The sequence below is a fragment of the Delphinapterus leucas genome, chromosome X (assembly GCF_059928025.1).
Source record: "Delphinapterus leucas isolate spDelLeu-1000000601 "Yukka" chromosome X, BTC_Dleu_Yukka2, whole genome shotgun sequence".
Taxonomy (NCBI): Eukaryota; Metazoa; Chordata; class Mammalia; order Artiodactyla; family Monodontidae; genus Delphinapterus; species Delphinapterus leucas.
The window spans coordinates 44,979,715-44,999,459 of record NC_143150.1 but is presented as its reverse complement, the minus strand read 5'-3'; the positions used below and the strand labels follow the sequence as shown (position 1 = coordinate 44,999,459).

The window sequence follows — 19,745 nt, the reverse complement described above, 5'->3', positions numbered from 1 at the left end:
AACAGATAATTTGAACAGACCAATCACTAGAAGTGAAATAGAATCTGTTATTAAAACAAAACAAAAAAACCTCACTGCAAACAAAAGTCCAGTACCAGACAGCTTCACCAGTAAATTCTACCAAACATACATAGAACTTATACCTATACTTCTCAAACTCTTCCAAAAGATTGAAGAGGAGGGAACAGTCCCAAATTCATTCCATGAAGCCACCATCACCCTGATACCAAAAGCAGGCAAAGATACTACCAAAAAAGATAATTACAGGGCAATATCTGTGAAGAATATAGATGCAAAAATCCTCAACCACATATTAGCAAACCGAATCCAACGCTACATTAAAAAGGATCATACACCGTGATCCAGTTGGATTCATTCCAATTGCTCTGATATCTTTAATTTTTGCCATTTTAACTACAGTGTGTCTCGGTGTGGTCTCCTTTGGCTTGACCCTGTTTGGGACTCTCTGTGCTTACTAACCCTAGATATCTCTTTCCTTTCCCAGGTTAGGGATGTTTTCAGCTATCATGTCTTCAAATATGTTCTCTGCCCCTTTCTCTTTCTCTTTCTCTTCTCCTTCTCAGACCCCTATAATGCAAATGTTAGTACACTTGCTGTTGTCCCAGACGTCTCTTAAACTGTTCTATTTCTTTTTCTCTTTTTTCTTTTTTCTATTCTGCTTCAGTTATTTCTTCTACTCAGTCTTCCAGCTTGCTCGTCCATTCCTCTGCATCATTTCATTTACTGTTGATTCCGTGTAGTGTATTTTTCATTTCCATTATTGTATTCTTCTCTGTGTGGTTCTTCTTCATATTTTCTAAATCTTTGTTAAGAACTTCTCACCCTCTTCATCCAATCTTCTCCTGAGTTCTTTGAACATCTTTATGATCATTACCCTGAACTCTTTATCAGGTAGATCGCCTATCTCCACTTCACTTTGTTCTTCTTCTGGGGTTTTATCGTGTTCCTTTGTTTGGAATAGATCCCTCTGTTGCCTCATTTTGTCCAATTTGCTATTTTATTTCTCTGTGTCTGTTAGGTTGGCTGCATTTCCCAACCGTAGAGAAGTGGCTTTTTGTAGGAGACGTGCTGTGTGTCCCAGCCGAGCTCTCCCCTCTGGTCACCAGAGCTATACGCTCTAAGGGTGCCCCCTGTTAGGGCTGCATGTGTCCTTCTGTTGTGACTGGCACACTACTGTGGGTGGTGTGGTAGGTGTGGCTGGTCCCTGGTCCAGTGGGTTGCCAGGCCCTGCCTTGTGCAGAGGCTGGTGGCCACTGGCGAGTGAGGCTGGGTCATGAGGCTGCTGGCTGCAGTGCCCCAGGAAGTCCCGGGATTAGCGGTGGCCCACTGGTGGGTGGTGCTAGGATCTGCAGTGGGTGGTGGTGGGGCTAGAGGTCCTGTATCTAGTGTCAGTCTGCTGGTGGGTAGGGCCAGTTCCACACGGCTGGCTGCCGGGTTTGTAGGTGTCCAAAAGCTGGTGTTGACCCACTGTTGAGTGGGGCTGGATCCCAGGGCAGCTGGCTGAGGGGTGTCTTGGAACTGGTGTTGGCCTGCTGGTGGGTGGGGCTGTGGCCCAGGGAGTCCTGGAGCTAGTGCTGGCTCGCTGGTGGGCAGAGCCAGGTTGCTGGGTCTCTGGCTGCAGGGCCTTGGAGTCCTGAAGCTAGTGTCGTTTTGCTGGTGTGTGGGGCCAGTTCCTGACATGGCTGGGTATGGGGTCTGGGGTGTCCCAAAGCTGGCGCCATCCCACTGGTGAGTGGGGCCAGATCCAGGAGTAGCTGGCTGAGGGGCCCAATGTGTCCCAGAGCTGGTGCCAGCCTGTTGGTGTTATGGGCTGGGTCCTGGTATGCCAGGCGGCAGGGCTGCGGTGGTTCTTCGGCTAGTGTTCCCAGAGGAATATTCCATTTTGCATATTTACAAATGTGTACATTAACAGAAGATGTTCTTTAATTTTATTACATTTTCATGAGACTGAATTTCTTCTAAAAGCTTGAAGCTTTTAAAGATATTCCATATTGAAATTTAATGGTGCTCTTTAAAGAAAATTGTTGCTGATCACAAATGTTGACAATTTTCTTGCTTCTCACCTTTCATATCTTTATGAACTCTGTGTTGTATGTGTACAGAATGGTAATACTTGATAAAATTGTAACTATAAAGAATCCATTCCCTTCTAGTCAAACTATCCTGACACAATAATATCAAAGTACGATAGTAAAGAGAAAGCTTTGCCAAAAATTTGAGAAAGAAAAAGAGATTTCAGTACGCTACCATGGATGCCTTTGTGGTTCTTCCTAAACTTACTGCAGGGGTGAGAGCTCTAGCGCTTTGTAGCTCCCCATTCACTAATTCAATGTAGGTATTTCCTGAATAGAAGTATTTGTTACCTGGAAAGACATAGTAGTTGAAAACCATTTGAGCTTGAGAACTGTGGGTATTATGCTCATACTGATAATTGTGCTTTCAAATGGTGCCTGAAGGTGATATTTTTGTTTACCTATGCAATATACATTCCTCATCTTCCTAAGTGGTCTCAAATTTTCATTAGTGCCTTTCCTCCCTCATACAGTCATATGTTTGGGGGGAATTTGCCTGCTAGTTCCAAGGGTGAGACCAGAGTTACTCTAGATCTCACGCAATAATCCTATGTCCCTAGCCACAGACATTGGTTCAAGATTGGGCCTGAGTCTTTATATCTTTGAGCCACTGGATCAACTAACCTAAAGTCTCCTCTACCTCTGGACTCTCAGTTATATAAGCAAGTATCTTTCCTTATCGTATACACAAAATGGATTTTACTTTCTCTTACTTGTAACTTGGTTACTTACTGCTATATATGTTTCTGAAGATATGTTATCAGGTGAATGTAAGTTCAGAATTTGTTATCTTCTTAATACTTTTTCTTTTATGATTTGATAGTAGCCTTCTTGGTTGCAATCGCTTGATGTCTATTTTGCCTGAGAGTAATATAAATTAACCACGTTTCTTTCAGTTTTACTGATCATTGGTATTTTTTACCATCACTTTATTTTCATCCTTTCTGACAGTCTACTCTACCTGCTTCATGAACTACTGAAACACGTTCATAATGCCTGTATTAGACTGTTCAGACTGCCACAACAAAAATACCACAGACTAAGCGGCTTAACAACAGAAATTTGTTTCTCACAGTGCTGGAGGCTGGAAGTACAAGATCAAGGTGTGAGCAGGGGTGATTTCTTCTAAGGCCACTCTCCTTGGCTTGAAGATGGCCATCTTATTGCTGCTTTTTCACATGGTTGTGCCTCTTTGTATACACACCTCTGCTGTCTCTCTGTGTGTCCTAAACTCCTCTTCTTATAAGCACACCAGTCAGATGGGATTAACGTATCCCCTAACAGCCTTAAATTCACTTAATCACCTTTTAAAGGCCCTATCTCCAAATCCAGTCACATTCTGAGGCACTGGTAGTTAGGGCTTCAGGATATGAATTTTGGGAGAACACAGTTCAGTCAATAACAAAACCTAATGTTAAGATGACGTTATCATAGAAAACAAGAGAGCAGAGGCAGGAACAATGATGTGGAGCAGGCAGGAGGATGGTATGTTAGGCTTTCATTTTCCTATAGCTTCTCCAGTTCCTAAAATTCTCGAATGGCCAATGAATCCCAGGCATTTGACTGAGATATTTGCATTGCTACTACCTCAGCCTGGACCTAAAGGATGGGAACTAGTATTCCACACTTGTTAATAGCTCACAGCATAAAATCTAACACTTTCCTATTATCAATAGATCTGCTATTTTCTTTCAAGATACTTCACCCTTCTTATCCTCAGCTTCGTAATTAGATACAGAGACAAAATCATTAGTCATACAACTCCAACTGTGAGAATTAAATGAAATTGAGATCTACTTCTGCACATAATCAGGGCTGATTGCTGGGTGGAAGGTTTGGAAAGCTGTTTCCTCAGCCATTTATGCACAGAATGTTCAGGCTCATGCTATTCTAACAGCTCTATGTTCTAGGTCATGCCACAGCATTATCAATGAGACATGCAGAAGGGGAAGAGTTGCGTCTGTGCACTGGGGTTAGACCTTTTGGGGCCCCAATTATCTCACCAAATACCTCCCTTACTATTTAGCAACCAGAGCCACTTGCAGTTCTCTATTTCGACTCCTAATCTTCAGGAAGACAGAGACATTGTCTGAATTTGTTCATGGTCCTATCTTCCCTTCTTAGCACTAAGCTTGACATGCACTAGGTGCATGAATGGATGAATAAGTGGATGAATGATAGTTATATGCCACACATATATCTTTCTTCTCTGACAGTTCGTAGCCCCTGGCAGGCCAGAGCCTTAGCCTTATAGCTAAGTCCAGTGGTTAAGCCTCAGTGCTCTCACTGCAAGGGGCCCAGGTTTGATCCCCGTTTGGGGAACTAAGATCCGGCAAGCCACGCAGCACAGCCAAAAAAAAAAAAAAAAAAAAAAAGATGGATGCATTATGTGGAACATAAATTATAGCTCAGTGAAGTTGGCTTTTAATATGTCTTTGTATCCCTTCCAGAATCTGGAGCTGTGTCATGCTCATATGTGGAATCAACCTGTATTTTCAGATTGAACTGTACAGTTGGGTTTTTCGTGTGTTTGCTTGCATGCTTGATTTTTGTTTTTGTTTTTGTTTTTTTTGCCACAGCCAAGAATGTTCTCAGGATCTCCTGACTTATACATCCAACCACATGCTCCCCACCCAGATTATTCGTAGGCTCCACAAACGACATGGTCAAAACAGAACTGTCAGTTTTCTGGCATTGCACCAAAGCTGGTCCTCCATTCATTTCCCCATCGAAGAAAACCGCCCTAACCCAGCTGCAAAAATCCACATTCCAGGAGACACACTTAATTCCTCTCTATCCTTACCACAAACGTGGACTTCATCAACAAGTTCAGTACTTCCAAGATACATCTCATCTCAAACCCCATCTCACCCCTTCCATTGCTACGACTGTGGTCTACGAGACTGTAACCTCTCACTGTCATGTGTGTAGTAGCCTCCTAATCTTGTCTCTTGATCTTACAGTTGCTCTATTTCCATCTGTCCTCCAAGGAACATTTAGAATGAGCTTTAATAAAGCAGATTTTAATAATAAGTTCCCTTCCTTTCAGAAAGCACCCAATGGCTCCATCATAATAAGAACAAAACCCAGAGTCCTTACCATGGCCCACAGGACCTTCTGTTATTGGGCCCCTCCAACCATTCTCACCTCATTTTCTAACACTGTCCTCCCAATACACACTGGCACACAAGCTGTTCTCTAAAACTGCCAAGCTTGCCCATATCTTAGGGCCTTTCGTCTTGCTCTTCCCTCTGCCTCGAGGGCTCAGCTCCTATATCTTCCCACTGCTGACTGTGTACTTCCTGTTATTTGAATATTAAATCTAAGTTACGTCTTCAGAAAATCCTTCCTTGCCTTCCCCACCCTAGTCATTCTCTGTCACATTTTCCCATATTATTTTCTTAATGGCTCTTAAATCTTGAGTGTATCAACCCCTGTAGAATGTGAGCTCCCTGAGAACCATGACCCTGTCTGTCAGGTTCTCTGATTTATCTCCAGTGCCTATCACAGTGCCTCACATATCACTGGTAACCAATAAATATTTGTTGAATGAATGAATGAGTGAGTGAATGACGTAGATTTAGCATGCTAAGTTGTGAGGACTCAGGCATAGTCTGGGACATGGGATTTGGGAGGATGGGAGAGTGAGCTCAGGTGTCTCTGAAGCAGCAGTTTTGTTTGAACCCATGAAAACTGTGGTTGGAAAACTGGGTAGAAAGGACATGATAATTGAGGTGGTGCTTCTAGCTGCCTTGGGTATGAAAGTGTAGCATATGTTCTATACCTATTCTCCTTCTTTCTTAATAAAAGAATCCCAAATTTATTTGGGACAGTAATGTTTCCAGTAAAAGACCACATTTATAGCCTCCTTTGCAGCCAAGAATGGTCACATGACCGACTTCTACCTAATGAGGTGATGGCAGAAGTGTTGTATAGTAGTTCCAGGAAGGTGGCTAAAAGGGAGATGAATGTCTCAGACCATGGTGTTTCTCATACCATCTGTTGTGGACTGAACTGTGTCCTACCCAAATTCATACGTTGAAGCTTTAACACCCAGTACCTCAGAATGTGACTGTGTTTGAAGATAGGGCCTTTAAAGAGGTGATTAAATTAAAATGAGGCCGTTAGGGTAGACACTAATCCAATATGATTGGTTTCCTTATAAGAGGAGTTCAGGACACGTAAAGAGATACCAGGGTGTGTATGCACAGAGGGACAACCATGTGAAGAAGGAGTAAGAAGGAGGCCATTTGCAAGCAAGGCGAGAGGCCTCAGAAGAAACCAAACCTGTGGACACCTGGATCTTGGACTTCCAACCTTTAAAACTGTGAGAAATAAATTTCTGTTGTTTAAGCTACTCAGCCTGTGGTGTCTTGTTATGGCAGCCATAGCAAACTAATACACCATCAGATAAGGTTTTCAAGTTTGACAGCTCATTAGAATCAACTGGGGTGAACCTTCAAGACACTGATGACTGGGCTTATCCCTAGAGGCTCTGATTCAGTTGGTTGAATCTGAGCATTCGAGGGGATCCTAATGGATATCCAGAGTTGAAAACCACACGTCTAGAATAGTTTCTTGCACTCCATTGAGCAGGCTGAGACTGGTGAATCTAGCATCGTTTGGGAGGCATCCCCCCGTATCTCCCTCCTTCCACTGTTTTTCCTCTACCCCATATGCCCCGTCTTTTTCTGCCCTATCCAGATCTCCACAGATGGACCCAGAGATGCCCACACCTCTTAATCCTGTTGCATATCCAAGTTCAGTCCTAATTTGAGGAACGTTTAATAGCTTCAGCCCCACTTCTGCCCTCCCTGTCAAGAAAAGTGAGTCTCGAGGGGCCTCACATTCTCTTACTCTGCCTGTTAGCCAGAGCCAGGGCAGCTCTCTAGAGGTAACTTCTTGCCTCTTAATCCAATTATAAAATGGATGAAAGACATGAACAGAGGGCAAATAGGCTTAGGAAAAGCTATTCAACATCTTTAGCCATCATGCAAATGCAAATTAAAGGCGCAATGAAATGTTAAACCCACCTATCAGAATGGCTGAAAAAAATGGACAAAACCAAATGCAGGCAACACTGGATAAACTGAGTCACTCACACATTGCCAAAGGGAATGTAAAATGGTACAGGCCGTCTGGAAAACAATTTGGCAGGTTTTTCAAAACGAAACATGCGATTACCAAATGGTACAGCAGTTGCACTCTGGGCAATTTACCCAGAGAAATGAAAATTTATGTTTACACAAAAACCTTTACATGAAGTTCATCACAGTTTTACTCACAATAGTTAAAAAGTGGAAATAGCCCAGATGTCTTTCAACGGGGGAATGGGTAAGCAAACTGTGGTACATTCACACCGTGGAATCCTATTCAGCAATAAAAAGGAACAGACGATAGACACACTTTACAACTTGGATGGATCTCAGGAGAATTAGGCTGAGTGAAAGAAATCCATTCCTAAAGGTAGTGTACTATATGATTCCATTTCTATGACATTTAGGAAATTATAATAGTGTTTGACAGAGTTTAGGGATGTGGGATCAGGAAGAAGGTGGGTGTGGCTATAAAGGCTAACATGAGGGAAACGTGTGGTGATGAAACAGTTTTTGATCTTGTTTGTGGTGATAGAACACCTACACTGCTGGTAAAAGTGCATGGAATTATTAAATATATAAGTATTATGCCCAAGTGTTCTAACACACAAATGAGTGCATGTAAAATGGCGAAACTGTGGTAAGCTCAGTGGATTGTACCAATGTCCATTTCTTAGTTTCGATACTGTACTAAAGTAATACAAGGTGTTATCATTAGGAGAAGGTGAGTGATGGGTATACATGACCTCTCTACACATTTTTTTGCAACTTTTGGTAAATCAATAATTATTTCAAAATAAAAAAGTTAAAAAAACAACACAGGAGTTGTGGGGAAAATAGTCTTCGGTACAGAACCTAAGAACCTAATAAAAATGTTAACACAGTTTTAGACCTGTTAAATGAGTAAGAAATCCATAATTATTGGAGTAAATATGGTACTTTACTTGCTAAATACCTTATATTTGTTTATAGAAGTGAACATCAGAACGGTCACAACTTGTGAGTACTGAAGTGGTGGAGAGAAGGTTATCAGGAGGCAAAGCTTGGATTTTAGGGTTGTCCAGGGATGGAGTCCTTACTCTATAATTTTCAAGCACTGTGTAGGTCGGATATAAATGCTAGAGACTGCCAGGGATGATGTGGGAGATGGGACTTTTTGGTCCTGGCCCCACTAACTCATGGTTGGGTCAGGGGAAGAGCAATCCAAGACACACAACATACAATGTGCAATGTTACTCTTTAATATAAAGATACACAAGGATCATGTGTGGGAAAAATATAAAACAACGGGCAGGCCTACACGGTAAACTTTGGCTTCCTGATTAGCCGGACTGCAAGCTTAGTCATGGATATGGCTTCAGTTAAGAGAAGAGAGGTGACAAATATGATGAGGATGAAACTGACATCTAAAGGCTCATTTGCAGAGTTTTCTTCTCAAGATCCCAGGTCAGTGGATGAGGGTCACATCTGGAATTTTGCCCTTGGACTGAAGAAAGTAAAGAGAAAGAATTGGCATGTCAGCAGAGCCAGCAGCCGTGAGTGTCAACCCCAGGGCACCTGACTTCTGTCCACCTTCACCTTCCTGAAACCCTAGAGGTCTATTTCTTCTTATCTCTGAATTCTCAGAATTCACTTTTTGATGAGTAAAGCAATTTTTAGCTCTGGTATAGTCTAGTCATTGTACTGAAAGCGCCTCTAGTGGGGGAGGATAGATGACCTCCCTTAGGACCAAACTGGAGACACTTGACCACACAACTTCACTGCTACATCTATGCTACAAGAGCAAGCCTTCAAGTTTACCAACATGTATGTACCAGAATGAGCAGATGCCACTGCATGTAATGCTGAAAAAGAGGCGAAAAGCTAAATGCCTATCAATAATAGCTTATGGCTTCCTGGAATTCAATTGTTTAATATATTGATCTTAGAAAGAATAATGTAGCTTCACATATACTGAGAAGAAACGATGCTGGCACTAATAATAAAAGAAGTTTCAAAACAGTATATAAGATAGGATACCTGTATTTTACAATACATGGAAATGTATTAGTATGAAATTAGGGTATTTCTCACAAGTAAACGTTTGTAAGGAAAAATAGATTTAAAATAGTTACCTGAAAATTCCCATTAATCACTCCTCTACTCCTCCCAGCTCCCTCCTATCCCCATGCAACCCCAGCACTCACTTCTGAGACCACTAGCGGTTCACCTCAGATGGGGTGGAAGATACCTGCATGATGTCCTGCTGCTGCTGGGAGAGGGGGTGCATGGAGCTGGAGGTGGGTGTAGGCAGTGGGATGGAGAACACACTCTGGGTCTCACTGGGGTCGGCATCCCTCACAAACAGCTCGTCATTCACGATGCACAGACTGAAGGAAAAATGGGCCCTCAGACAACTGGTGGATGGACACCCACACCCCCAGTGCTGACTCTGCTCCCACTGGCACTCAGCAACCAGATTCCTTCCTCGTCCCTCCTGTGTCTGTCTCCCAGGTTCCTTGACTGGTACCTCTGCCCCTCCCCACAGAGCCCACCTTTGGAGAGACTGTCTACCACCTTCACTTGATTTATAGGTTCATCCCCAAACCAGGGGCAATTTCGCATTTACCCTTTACCACAGTGCAAGGGGTGGACAGTCTGATCCCCATTCTCAGAAGAAGACACGGAGTCACACAGAGGTCATGTGAATTGACCAAGGTCACACAGCGAGTGAGTGTTGGGTCAAGGAGTGAACGCATAGGCCGATTCCAGGCCCATACTCTTCTTAACTACTAGGCCAGACTGCTCCTGGGATCCCCCTGCTGGCTTTCCACAATACTGAGTAAACCTAAGGTCTTTGCCACCACATTCCCACGCCCCTGAGCCCAGGCAGGGATGGGCATTCCCGCCCACAACAGGGCTCTCACCTGCAGTTGCGGGCAGGGGTAGCGATGAAGGTCCGGGTGAAGGAACGCACACAGCCCTGAGAACTTCCTTCCACTTCAACAGCAAACAAACAACAGTACCCCTTACAGCTGCATGTGCTGTACACGCTCACACAGCGGTCCCCAGTCAGGGTGTGACTGGACACTCGTGTTGAGAGGGCAGTTGTTCACGGGGGCCAGGGTGTCGGGAATGGGGAGGGCAACTATAGGAGCAGTCTGCACCCAGTGACAGGGCCCCTGACGACCACTACACAAGTTCACGGGATGCATTTTTCACAGCCGCCCAAGAGGTGGATACTACTACCCCATTTTGCAAATGAGGAAACTGAGAGGTTCAGTAACGGCCCAAGTTCTCAGAGTAAGGATCTGGGATGAGAGCCACCAAAATCCACAGCCTGTGTCACCAACGCCCAGGGTGTGCAGGGCAGACAGGCATGGACACAGCTCAGACCTGGGTTGTCTGTGGGAAGCCTGAGGGCAGGAGAACACAGTGGGGAAGTGGAGGCGGGCGGAGGGGAGGGGAGGGGAGGGAACAGAAGGGAATACAAGGGGAGGGAAGGGAAGGGAAGGGGAAAGAAAGCGAAGGGAAGGGAAGGGGTCAGGGATGCTGGGTGGTTCTGGGTGTGAGCCTGGCCAGGGGGAGGCAGCAGTGGGGCATCTGCGCTGGGGGCCTACACACACTCACCTGCCTTGAACACTCCGCAGACGGAGAAGCAGAGCATCGTTTGCTGAAAGGGAAGAGCCCAGGCGCCCAGTCACCACCTCCACCTCCCACCCACCTGCGGCCTCCTGGGCCCACCCGAGGGAGGAAGCAGGCGCTCACCGTCTGGAACCACGTGTCCACCACAAAGGAGCTGAAGGCATGCTGAGTCTTGGGCAACACACAGAGGGTGTGCACAATGACACGTTTTGTGTGCTTCAGCAGCTGGACCCGCAGGTCTGTGAGGGGAGGGGAAGCGAGCGAAGGTCAGGGGCTGCCACGCCCTGGGCCCTATGATTGACCCCTTCACCGCCCTTTCCCACCCAGTCTTCCCATCACACACTCACAGGGGTCCTTGAGCTTCTTCATATTCCTGCTGTCCTTGAAATACTCGCACAAGCTGCTTCTAGGAGACAAAGAGCAACAGTGGGTGGTGGGTGTTTGCAGGAGCTGGCCTGTGTCTGCTGGGGAGCCACACGGCCCAGGAGCACAGCCTGTGCTGTGATACTCACGGGGCTGGGTCCTTGTGGTGGAAGGGAATCGTCAGGGAGAAGCAGGCCTCCTCGTGATAAGCACCCGCGAGAACCTGTCTGTCTCCATAGTCATGGATCAAGTAGTACCTAAGGAGGAGCAATGAAGACAGTCTATCTCTGTGGTCTGGACCTCAAATGGACTTGAAAACTCCCCTGAGCAGACCTGTGCTTAGGTGGCCTCACCTGTCCTAGCCCTCCCCCCCCTTGCTCAGCTTCCCAGAGATACTTACTGCTTCAGGAATTGCAGGACTAGACTCTTCAGCTCATCAGATACAAAGTAGCTTCCCTGGAATCAAATGGCACTTGAGACTATGCAGTAGATAAAGCCTCCCTGCAACACCCCAAATGTTGTTTGATCCTTTTCCTCACCTTGCAGAGCTTTACTATGTAGGGAGTGTCAACGTCAACGGTCACTGGTGACGGTAACTGCTGGCCATCCTGGAGAAGGGAAGAGAAAGTCAGGAGTGGAGACCAGGGGAGTGGCGCTGGATGATCCGGGAAAAGGATGGGCCCAGGAGGGTGAGGGTCAGAGGTCAGGTGTGAAAGGGCCCTGGAAATTCCATGGGAAAGCTTACAGTGGATGTCTTCATCATGAGGTCCTGGAAGTCTCTAGTGTTATATTCAACTTGTGTGTGTGCGTGTGTGTATTTATGGGTATTTTTCCAGCAAGTATATCCATGTCATTTCCAGGAGTCCATGTCCCCCAAAATGGTTAAGGTTCTGATGCTAATATGTGATCTAGGCAAGACCCAAAGGGCTTGAGGGCAGGTGCAGAGGCCACCGACATTCGAAAGAGACAATGATTTTCGTAGGCACTTACCAGGCGTAACAACTTCGGGAAACATTCTCTGATGGCCCTGTCCAAAACCAAAAATAGAGAACAGGTGGTTGATAGTTCAAGGTTGCAATGCTTCCTTTGAGTTAAAACAGTAATACCATAAACAGAGATCAGTGTGTTCTGGCCAATCCAGCAGCACCCTTTGCCCACCTCTGCTCCTGATTTTAGGGGTTTTCAGTCCACTTGCCTGTTGAGCACTGAGCATCTGTCATCTTACTGTCTGAAAGGCACTGTCTCCTCATCTCCCTCAGTACCTTCACTTTAATATTCCTTCCCTCCCTCCCTTCCTCTCCTTCGCCTAGGTAGCTCCCACCCAGACTACTCGGACTCCCTTCTCCAGTGCCACAGGGACCAGCATTTCAAACCCATGCTGCAGGGCTTCCTTCTCCTCCCTTCCTTCCTCCAGGGCCCCACTGAAGGCTGTGGGGAGAAGAGGGGATGGAGTGGGAGCCCGGGGCTCTGTTACCTCACTGGGGGTCCAGCACTCTGGCCAGACCCCGACACCCCCCAGGGATGGCCCAGGATGCTGGGCCAGCGAGGTGAGTGAGGTGGGGCTCAAGGAGGGAGATGGAGGGGATGAAGACAGAAAGGGAGTGAAGGTAGGAAGGGAGAGATGAGAGAGACATAGGGGCACAGAGACAGGGGAGAGAGAGACAACAAAGGGAAGGGAAAGAAGCTCTCCCGTGGTCGGGGTCAGGGAAGAAGAGAGAAGAAAGGGGAAACGGCACACTTGTTGCGGCTCTTCACCTGCCCCAGAATCGCCCAGACACACCAGGTAGGAATGGAAAATATGCACATGTTGGGCTGGGGGCCCACTGGATGCTGGCTGAAACTTTGTCACCTGTGTGAGCTCAGCCAGACTTGGGCATGGGAAACCGAGCAGCCATGGGGTCACATCTTCCCCAGAAGGAGGAAAGGGTCAGGTCCCAGCTCAGTATGGGGCTGAGGATCCGTGGCTCCCTCTGAAGATCACCGTCTTCTCTCCCGATGACCCCTGCACCTCTCTGAGTTGGTTCTTTATCTGAGGAATCATACCTGTCTCAGGCTGCCCAGGGCTCCTGTGAAGGACCAGTCGGGATGATGTGACGTGTGCAGGGAGGGATGGCAAGTGCCCCTGAGAGGCCTGTCCTTCTGTCTCCTCTACCACCTCTGCCCTCTGCCTTCCACCCCTGCCTCAGGAAGCCCTCTGATCACTGGCGTGATCACGTCTGGCCCCTTGACTCAGGGATCCCTGCTTTTTCCCAAGGAGGGTCCAGCTCCTGGCACTGGGCCAGCAGAATGGATGTCATGACAGCAGCCACCCATGGCCTCAGCCCTCAGCATGGCGCAGGAAAGCCCCCATGTCAACCTGGGAGAGGAGGGGGGATCCATTTGGAGGAAGGGGAAGAGGGCCCCTCTCAGAACGGGGGAGGCAAACCCCATCTCAGCACGAAGAAGGAAGGCTTCTCTCAGCAAGAAGCCCTGGACAGGAGGACCCTTCTCAGTCCAGGGCGCCAGCATCTGGATCAAGGCTGGTCGCTCCCGGTCCTGGTGAGGAGGAGAAGCCCTGCTTCCTGGGGCACACTCTTGGGAGGCCTTGCTGGAATATAGCTGGGCGCAGAGAGCTGGAAACAGACCCCAGAGCGCCTGCAGAGGTGAGCAGGTCAGGGGAAGGAAACTCCTCACCGGTGAGAGGCACAGAGAGAGCAGAAGGTGGGGCCTGTGATCCTCCCAGAAGACCAGGGCTGCCACCTTTGGCAAAGGGGCACTGTCACAGATAGTCTAGGCTCCCATGGGTGAAGGTCACCAAGAAGGGTGACAGGATGTTCACACTGACCTTACATAGGTGGACTGGTCTGGGAAGGTGTCACACAATGGGTTCCCTTGCAGCCACAGCTCTTCAAGCTTCAGCCCTTGCATCTTGCTCAACTCCCACACAGACGTCAGCTGAGAAATATGGGGCGGAAGTGGGAAAAGGAATCCCAGGGAAAGAGGGACATCCGGATCCCTGCACCCCCAGACCCCTCCCTCCCACACAGGTACCTTCACCTGCCTCCTGTCATCACTCTGATGGCCACTAACATGCCCCCCTCCCCACTCTCAACCCAACTTTGACCTGGCTCCCTCTTCTCACCTCATTTTTGGAGAGGTTCAGGATCTTGACCGTGGGGGCCATCTGTATAATGTCAGACAGGCCATCCAGCTGGTACAGTTTGTTGCTGCTCAAGTTCAAGGACAACAGCTTTGGGGCAAGAAGAGGTAGAGTGAAGGTTACTATCTAGGACCTTGGAGACAAATCTGCCGTCCACCCCATCTCTTCCACCCCCTACCCTAATACCAGCACTGGGCCTACAGCCTCACCTCAGGGAAATACTTTTCGATGACCTGCAGGGTGGCAGCCATGCAGCTTCTTCGATTCAGAAATATATCAATATCATAGCCCACCAAGTCTTCAGGAAGGAGAGGGGAGGGAATAGGATGGCTGAGTGGGGTGTGGGGCCAGCACCAGCCCCTCCCCACGTTACCATCCCTAAGTCTCCCTCCAGGAAGACCCCTCTGCCCTCGCCGGCCCTAGAATTACTGCTGTCAGCCGTACCTGGGTCAAGGCGGAGCCTCCGGAGGTCAAGAGCTTGCTGGGAGACATCAAATCGTTTGCTCAAGGTCAGCTGCGGAGAGAGAGATGGAGAGAGCCGCTCTGAGGCTGTGGTGGTGGCAGGGAAATCGGGGGCGAGGGGGACGGGGGACTGGAAGGAGGAGAGGTGGGTCTGAGCGCTGGCACACAACACGCCTTGAGTCTGCATTACCTTTAGCTGCTCCATTTCTTCTGGCTTCAACTTATCCCGCACAGAGTAGGGAACAGCGGAGGGGCTGACAAAGACAGGTATCTGCAGGAAGAAGAGGTGGGGTAAGCACCAGGAACTCTAGTTCCAAAGAAGACAACCAGCCCCTGGCCTGTACTCCTTCCTCAGGATGAGGTATACGTAACGCCCTCAACACACACCTTTCGGCTCTCCTCGTCACGAATCTTGTAGCTGACATCCATCAATGCAGAGGCAGTGCTAGCTTCCTGGACAAAGAACTGAGCCCCATTTTGCATAAAGTGGAACTACAGGGATTGAATGCAACAGCAATAGTATCAGAAGCCAACAGACTCTGCTGAACCAGGTCTCTCTCTCTCCCCCTTCCCTGTGCCCACGCGTCTGGCTTCGGCATCCTCTCTTACGTCCACTGGAGTGAAGGGGACACTGCAATGGCTCTGGATTGACTTCATTAGCCATGTCTTGTCATACTTTATCCCACAAGGAATCTAAGGATGAAAAGAAGGCATGGGAGAGAGGACAGACAACAGGGAATTTAGGCTGGAGGACGAAACTTTTCCTGTTCTTTTCCGGCCTTCTGCTGAGCTTGAAAGGGCTTGTAAAGAAGGGACCACTGGCATGATTTCTTATGGGTGTGCGTAATATGGATTTTCTAAATACTCTTTCTCTCCAGTCAAACTCTCTTCCACATAATCAAGGTGTCAGAGATGATCTTCCTTTTATAAATTTCCAGGAGATCCTACCCAGCGCACACACTGCTTGCCCCTCAGACAAGGTCTCCAGAGGATCGACCCTCTGTCTCCCACACTCAGCTTGCCAAACTGAGACCTCCAATGTGGAGTTGCTCCATATCCTCGGCAGTAGTTTCCACCTTTGCTTTGAGACAGGCTCCTCCGTTCTCCTCACGGTCAGCCTGTTCCCTTTACATTGCTTCTCTGAACCTGCCCTTAGATGAACAAGACTGTTAACTCCTGGTAATAAAAAGGACAGATTACAAACTGTCCCCAGTGAAAGAAACCAGCATCTCTACATGAGACCAACACAACTCCCCCTGCCTTTTCTCTCCTGCACATTCCATACATTTTTCAGGATACTCACTGTGACCCTGAACCAGCTCCCTGGGGTTCCATCTTGTGTGTTCTCCCCCATTTCTCTCTCCAGAGGTTTTCTGTTTCTCCACACAGTAGTATGCATGTGGCCTTCACTGTGCCATCTCACTCCTCTCTTGTTGCCTCGGATGGTACAGGGAGAGCTGCAGGGGGCATGTGGAGAGAAGGACGGTGAGTGGCCATAAGTGCTAAGAAAGTCTTCTGTACACTCTCATCTCTTTGACACCAGCACTACAATTAGGATTGCTCAACCATTATTTCACTTCTAGCATGCTTCAGTTTTGCAGTGAGAGAAGAAAAACAAGTCCACGGAGCGTGAGAGAGGTGCATAGTCCCAGGGGCTGCTGTGCACAAACCCTGCTGCCTGGCCACTTACTGTCTTACTTTGGGGTCCTCCTGCACATCCCTCTTCACCACGTTTCCATCATCCTCCTGGAGGTGTGAGGGCTGAGGCTCACACCCATCGTGTTCATAATGAGGGCACCTCTCGCCAGAATTACCTTGGAAATAACTCCAACCTTTCTTTCTTCCTTGAGGTGGTCTACCACCATCACCGTATTCTGAAAAGAGGAACAAAAATACAAGTTTGCAGACACATCTGTGGTCCACTTACCACGTACCATGTCTTAGGCTAACAGCATGGTAGGGCAGGCAAAGTGCCAACCTGGCCTAAGGGACCAGTCCCACAAGCCTCAGAAAGGACACTCTTCTGCCTGTCCAGAGAGGACAGCCTTATCCGACAGATGGCACTATCAGGGGAAGAATCGAGGAGGAGCAGGATGAGGAAGAGGACGACAAGGAGGACAAAGAGGGAGGAGAAGGAGGAGGGAGGAGAGGACAACTGCACTGAAACTTTTAAAACAGTGGAGCAGGACTGATAAAGAACCGAGGTGTATGCGTCCATGGGTTAGACTGGACACCAGTCATATATATACCAGGAAGGCACCCGAATCTTGCCTTCTCTCAGGACTTTCCAGCAACCACACCAATACCTCTCTCATGCTTCCCAAATCCAAGGAGCCGCCAAACCGATTCCACTAACAACCAGCAAGCTAGCTGGACTTCCTTTGCCAGTGCACTTGCAGCTTTAATGTCAGGTGGCACTGGTGTAACGGCCTCCTGAACTGTCTCCCTCCCTCCAGCCTTGCCCTGAACAATACTCTGTTGGAAAGAGCCAGAGTGAGCTCTCTTTCGGGCCAGCCTGAAATGCCTTTCAGCTCAGCAGGCAACTCTTCCTAACTTCAGCCCTTTTATAACAAGGGTGTGAATGATAACCTGGAATGATGTGTCAACCACCATTTCCCAGTGTTTAGGGATTCTTCTTTTTGCTTTCTATTACTGGTGGCTAATTTGATTCCATCATGGCCAGGGAGCACACTCTGGGAGATTTCAAGTGTTTTTTTTTTTTTAAATAATTTTATTTCTTTATTTATGGCTGCGTTGGGTCTTCGTTGCTGCACACGGGCTTTCTCTACTTGCGGCGAGCGGGGGCTACTCTTCGTTGTGGCGCACGGGCTTCCCGTTGCGGCGGCTTCTCTTGTTGCGGAGCTTGGGCTCTAGGCACGCGGGCTTCAGTAGTTGCGGCACGCGGGCTCAGTAGTTGTGGCTCGAGGGCTCTAGAGCGCAGGTTCAGTAGTTGAAGCGCACGGGCTTAGCTGCTCCGCGGCATGTGGGATCTTCCTGACCGGGACTCGAACCTCTGTCCCCTGCACTGGCAGGCGGATTCTTAACCAGCACACCACCAGAGAAGTCCCTCAATTCTTTCTGAATTTACTGATGCTTGTCTGATGGTCGAGGAGATGGTCTAACTTGGTGAATGTTACAGAGACCCTCGGGGAAAAACCTGTACTCTGCTGTTGGTGGGCGGACTGTTCTCTTTATGTCATGCAGATCTCGTTAGTTTACTGTGTTATTCAAGTCTCCTATATCCTTGCTGATTTTCTCTCTAGTAATTCTGTCACTTGCTAAGAGGGAGGTGGGTGTGGAAGGCCCCCACTATAAACATAGATCTGGCTCTTTCTCCTTTCAGCTCCACCAGTTTCTCCTTCGTGTACTTTGAGGCTCTGTTGTTTGGTGCGTACACATTTAGGAACTTTTTGTCTCCCTGGTGTCCTGATCCTTTCATCATTCTGTAAGGCCTCTCTTTGGCTCTTGCTCATTTTCTTTACTCTGATATCTACTGCACTGGATACTGAAGCTACAGCCACACTTAGAAAGTGTCCTGGTTATATCTCACCTTGTCTTCACTCCTAGGAGTTGTGTTGCTGTTCACCCCTCCACCCACAAGTTCTCCCCTCCAACATATCTAATTCACCATGGGAAAAGATTTGGAAGTTTTTCGGCACCTGCAGAAATAAGATCGTGTCAATTCTCTCTCCCATGGGTGAATTCACTAAGGATATTTTATTTTTAACGCATTCCACTGAAACAGTGAACCAGCAGATAATCATACTAGTGGCTTGTGGGGAGGGAGGATTATGGTAATTACACTGTTACAAACCAGCTTCCTTTGGGTTGTAATACTTAAAGTCCTCTAGGTTTGTGTGCTGTGCCTTTTGTACATTAACTATTCCATGTTGTCTCAGGGCACGCTTATGAGTAAAGATCCGCCCACTGCTGATCACTCCACGATGGAGTGATTACGACCAGGCCTCAGATGAACTCCTCTGGGGAGCCCTTGCTTTCCCTGTGTGGCCCGCTGTCAGGGCAATCCTGCTACTCACAACCTTGGGACTTTCCCTGTGTGGCACTGGAAGTGAAAGGAAACACAGATAGGGCATTTGACCCACAAATGCCACTTGCTCAGTCCCCAAACCTCGGAGGGGGCCTGGCGTGCTCTCTTTCTCCCACACTCCACATCCAACTGGTCAGGAGATTCTCTCGGCCCCTCTCTCAAAGTATGTCCAGAAGCCAGCCACTTCTCACCACCTTCATTACCACCACCCTGGCCAAGATACCAAGAGCTACCTCCTGGACTGTACTGCTGTCCAGCTGGCCCCTCTGCTTTCATCCTGGCTCCCTTACCTGTCTCTTTTCAACCCAGCAGCAGAGCGCAAGTCAAATCATTTCACTCCTCTTCTCAACACCACATAACAGTGGTTTGAAGCCCACCAACATGTTCAAAAGCCAGGAGTTCATAATGATACTCATCAACAATAACAAAAACAAAGAGGAACCTTATTGGTGACCTTTGGAGAATGCCGGGCAACCAACTCGTTTTCAGGAAAATCCAGCAATGAAAGGGAAAAATTCACATTTTAAAGGGAGCAGTAAGGGCATGTGGTCTACGTACAGTGTATAGGAAGAGTCAGAGTCATTTGCAAGCACCCACTTTCCTTTCGAAATAACGTTGCCGAGGGGAAAGCGTAAAAGGGAGCTATATAACAGCTACCGCAGTCCCCCAGCTGACCAACTAGGTCGGGTGCCTGAACAGGGCTAGAGACCTCCCTCATCAAGGTGATTCAGACACAAGCAATCTCAGACATTGACTTGTCAAGTATTTGATAGAATAATCCAGTGAAGCTCTGTCACTTACTGCGTATGTGATTTTAGGCGAGTAGTTTACCTCTCTGAGCCTCAATTCCATCGTGCGGTAGTGCTGTTTGCCATGTGTTTCCATTTGTCCCTGTTCCGGCGACCTGGAAGAGCTGTACT

At 47.8% G+C, this 19,745-nt stretch overlaps 1 protein-coding gene and 1 long non-coding RNA gene across 2 annotated transcripts; both read right to left on the bottom strand.

The window, feature by feature from the left end:
* Window positions 1–10,302: 10,302 nt before the first annotated feature.
* Window positions 10,303–14,633, bottom strand: LOC149744238 (nuclear RNA export factor 2-like). The gene is made up of 7 exons (XM_089904266.1): window positions 14,525–14,633; window positions 14,298–14,405; window positions 14,001–14,110; window positions 12,167–12,203; window positions 11,716–11,784; window positions 11,577–11,632; window positions 10,303–11,433 (listed from the first exon to the last, which is right to left on the bottom strand). Exons 1-7 carry the CDS (start codon window positions 14,564–14,566, stop codon window positions 11,322–11,324), a joined length of 534 nt encoding a protein of 177 aa, XP_089760392.1. The 5' UTR covers window positions 14,567–14,633; the 3' UTR covers window positions 10,303–11,321.
* A 171-nt stretch (window positions 14,634–14,804) lies between these two features.
* On the bottom strand, window positions 14,805–18,173 carry LOC149744237 (uncharacterized). The gene is made up of 3 exons (XR_016391315.1): window positions 15,387–18,173; window positions 15,165–15,269; window positions 14,805–15,048 (listed from the first exon to the last, which is right to left on the bottom strand). It is a non-coding gene; the product is annotated as an uncharacterized LOC149744237 (long non-coding RNA).
* Window positions 18,174–19,745: the final 1,572 nt, after the last annotated feature.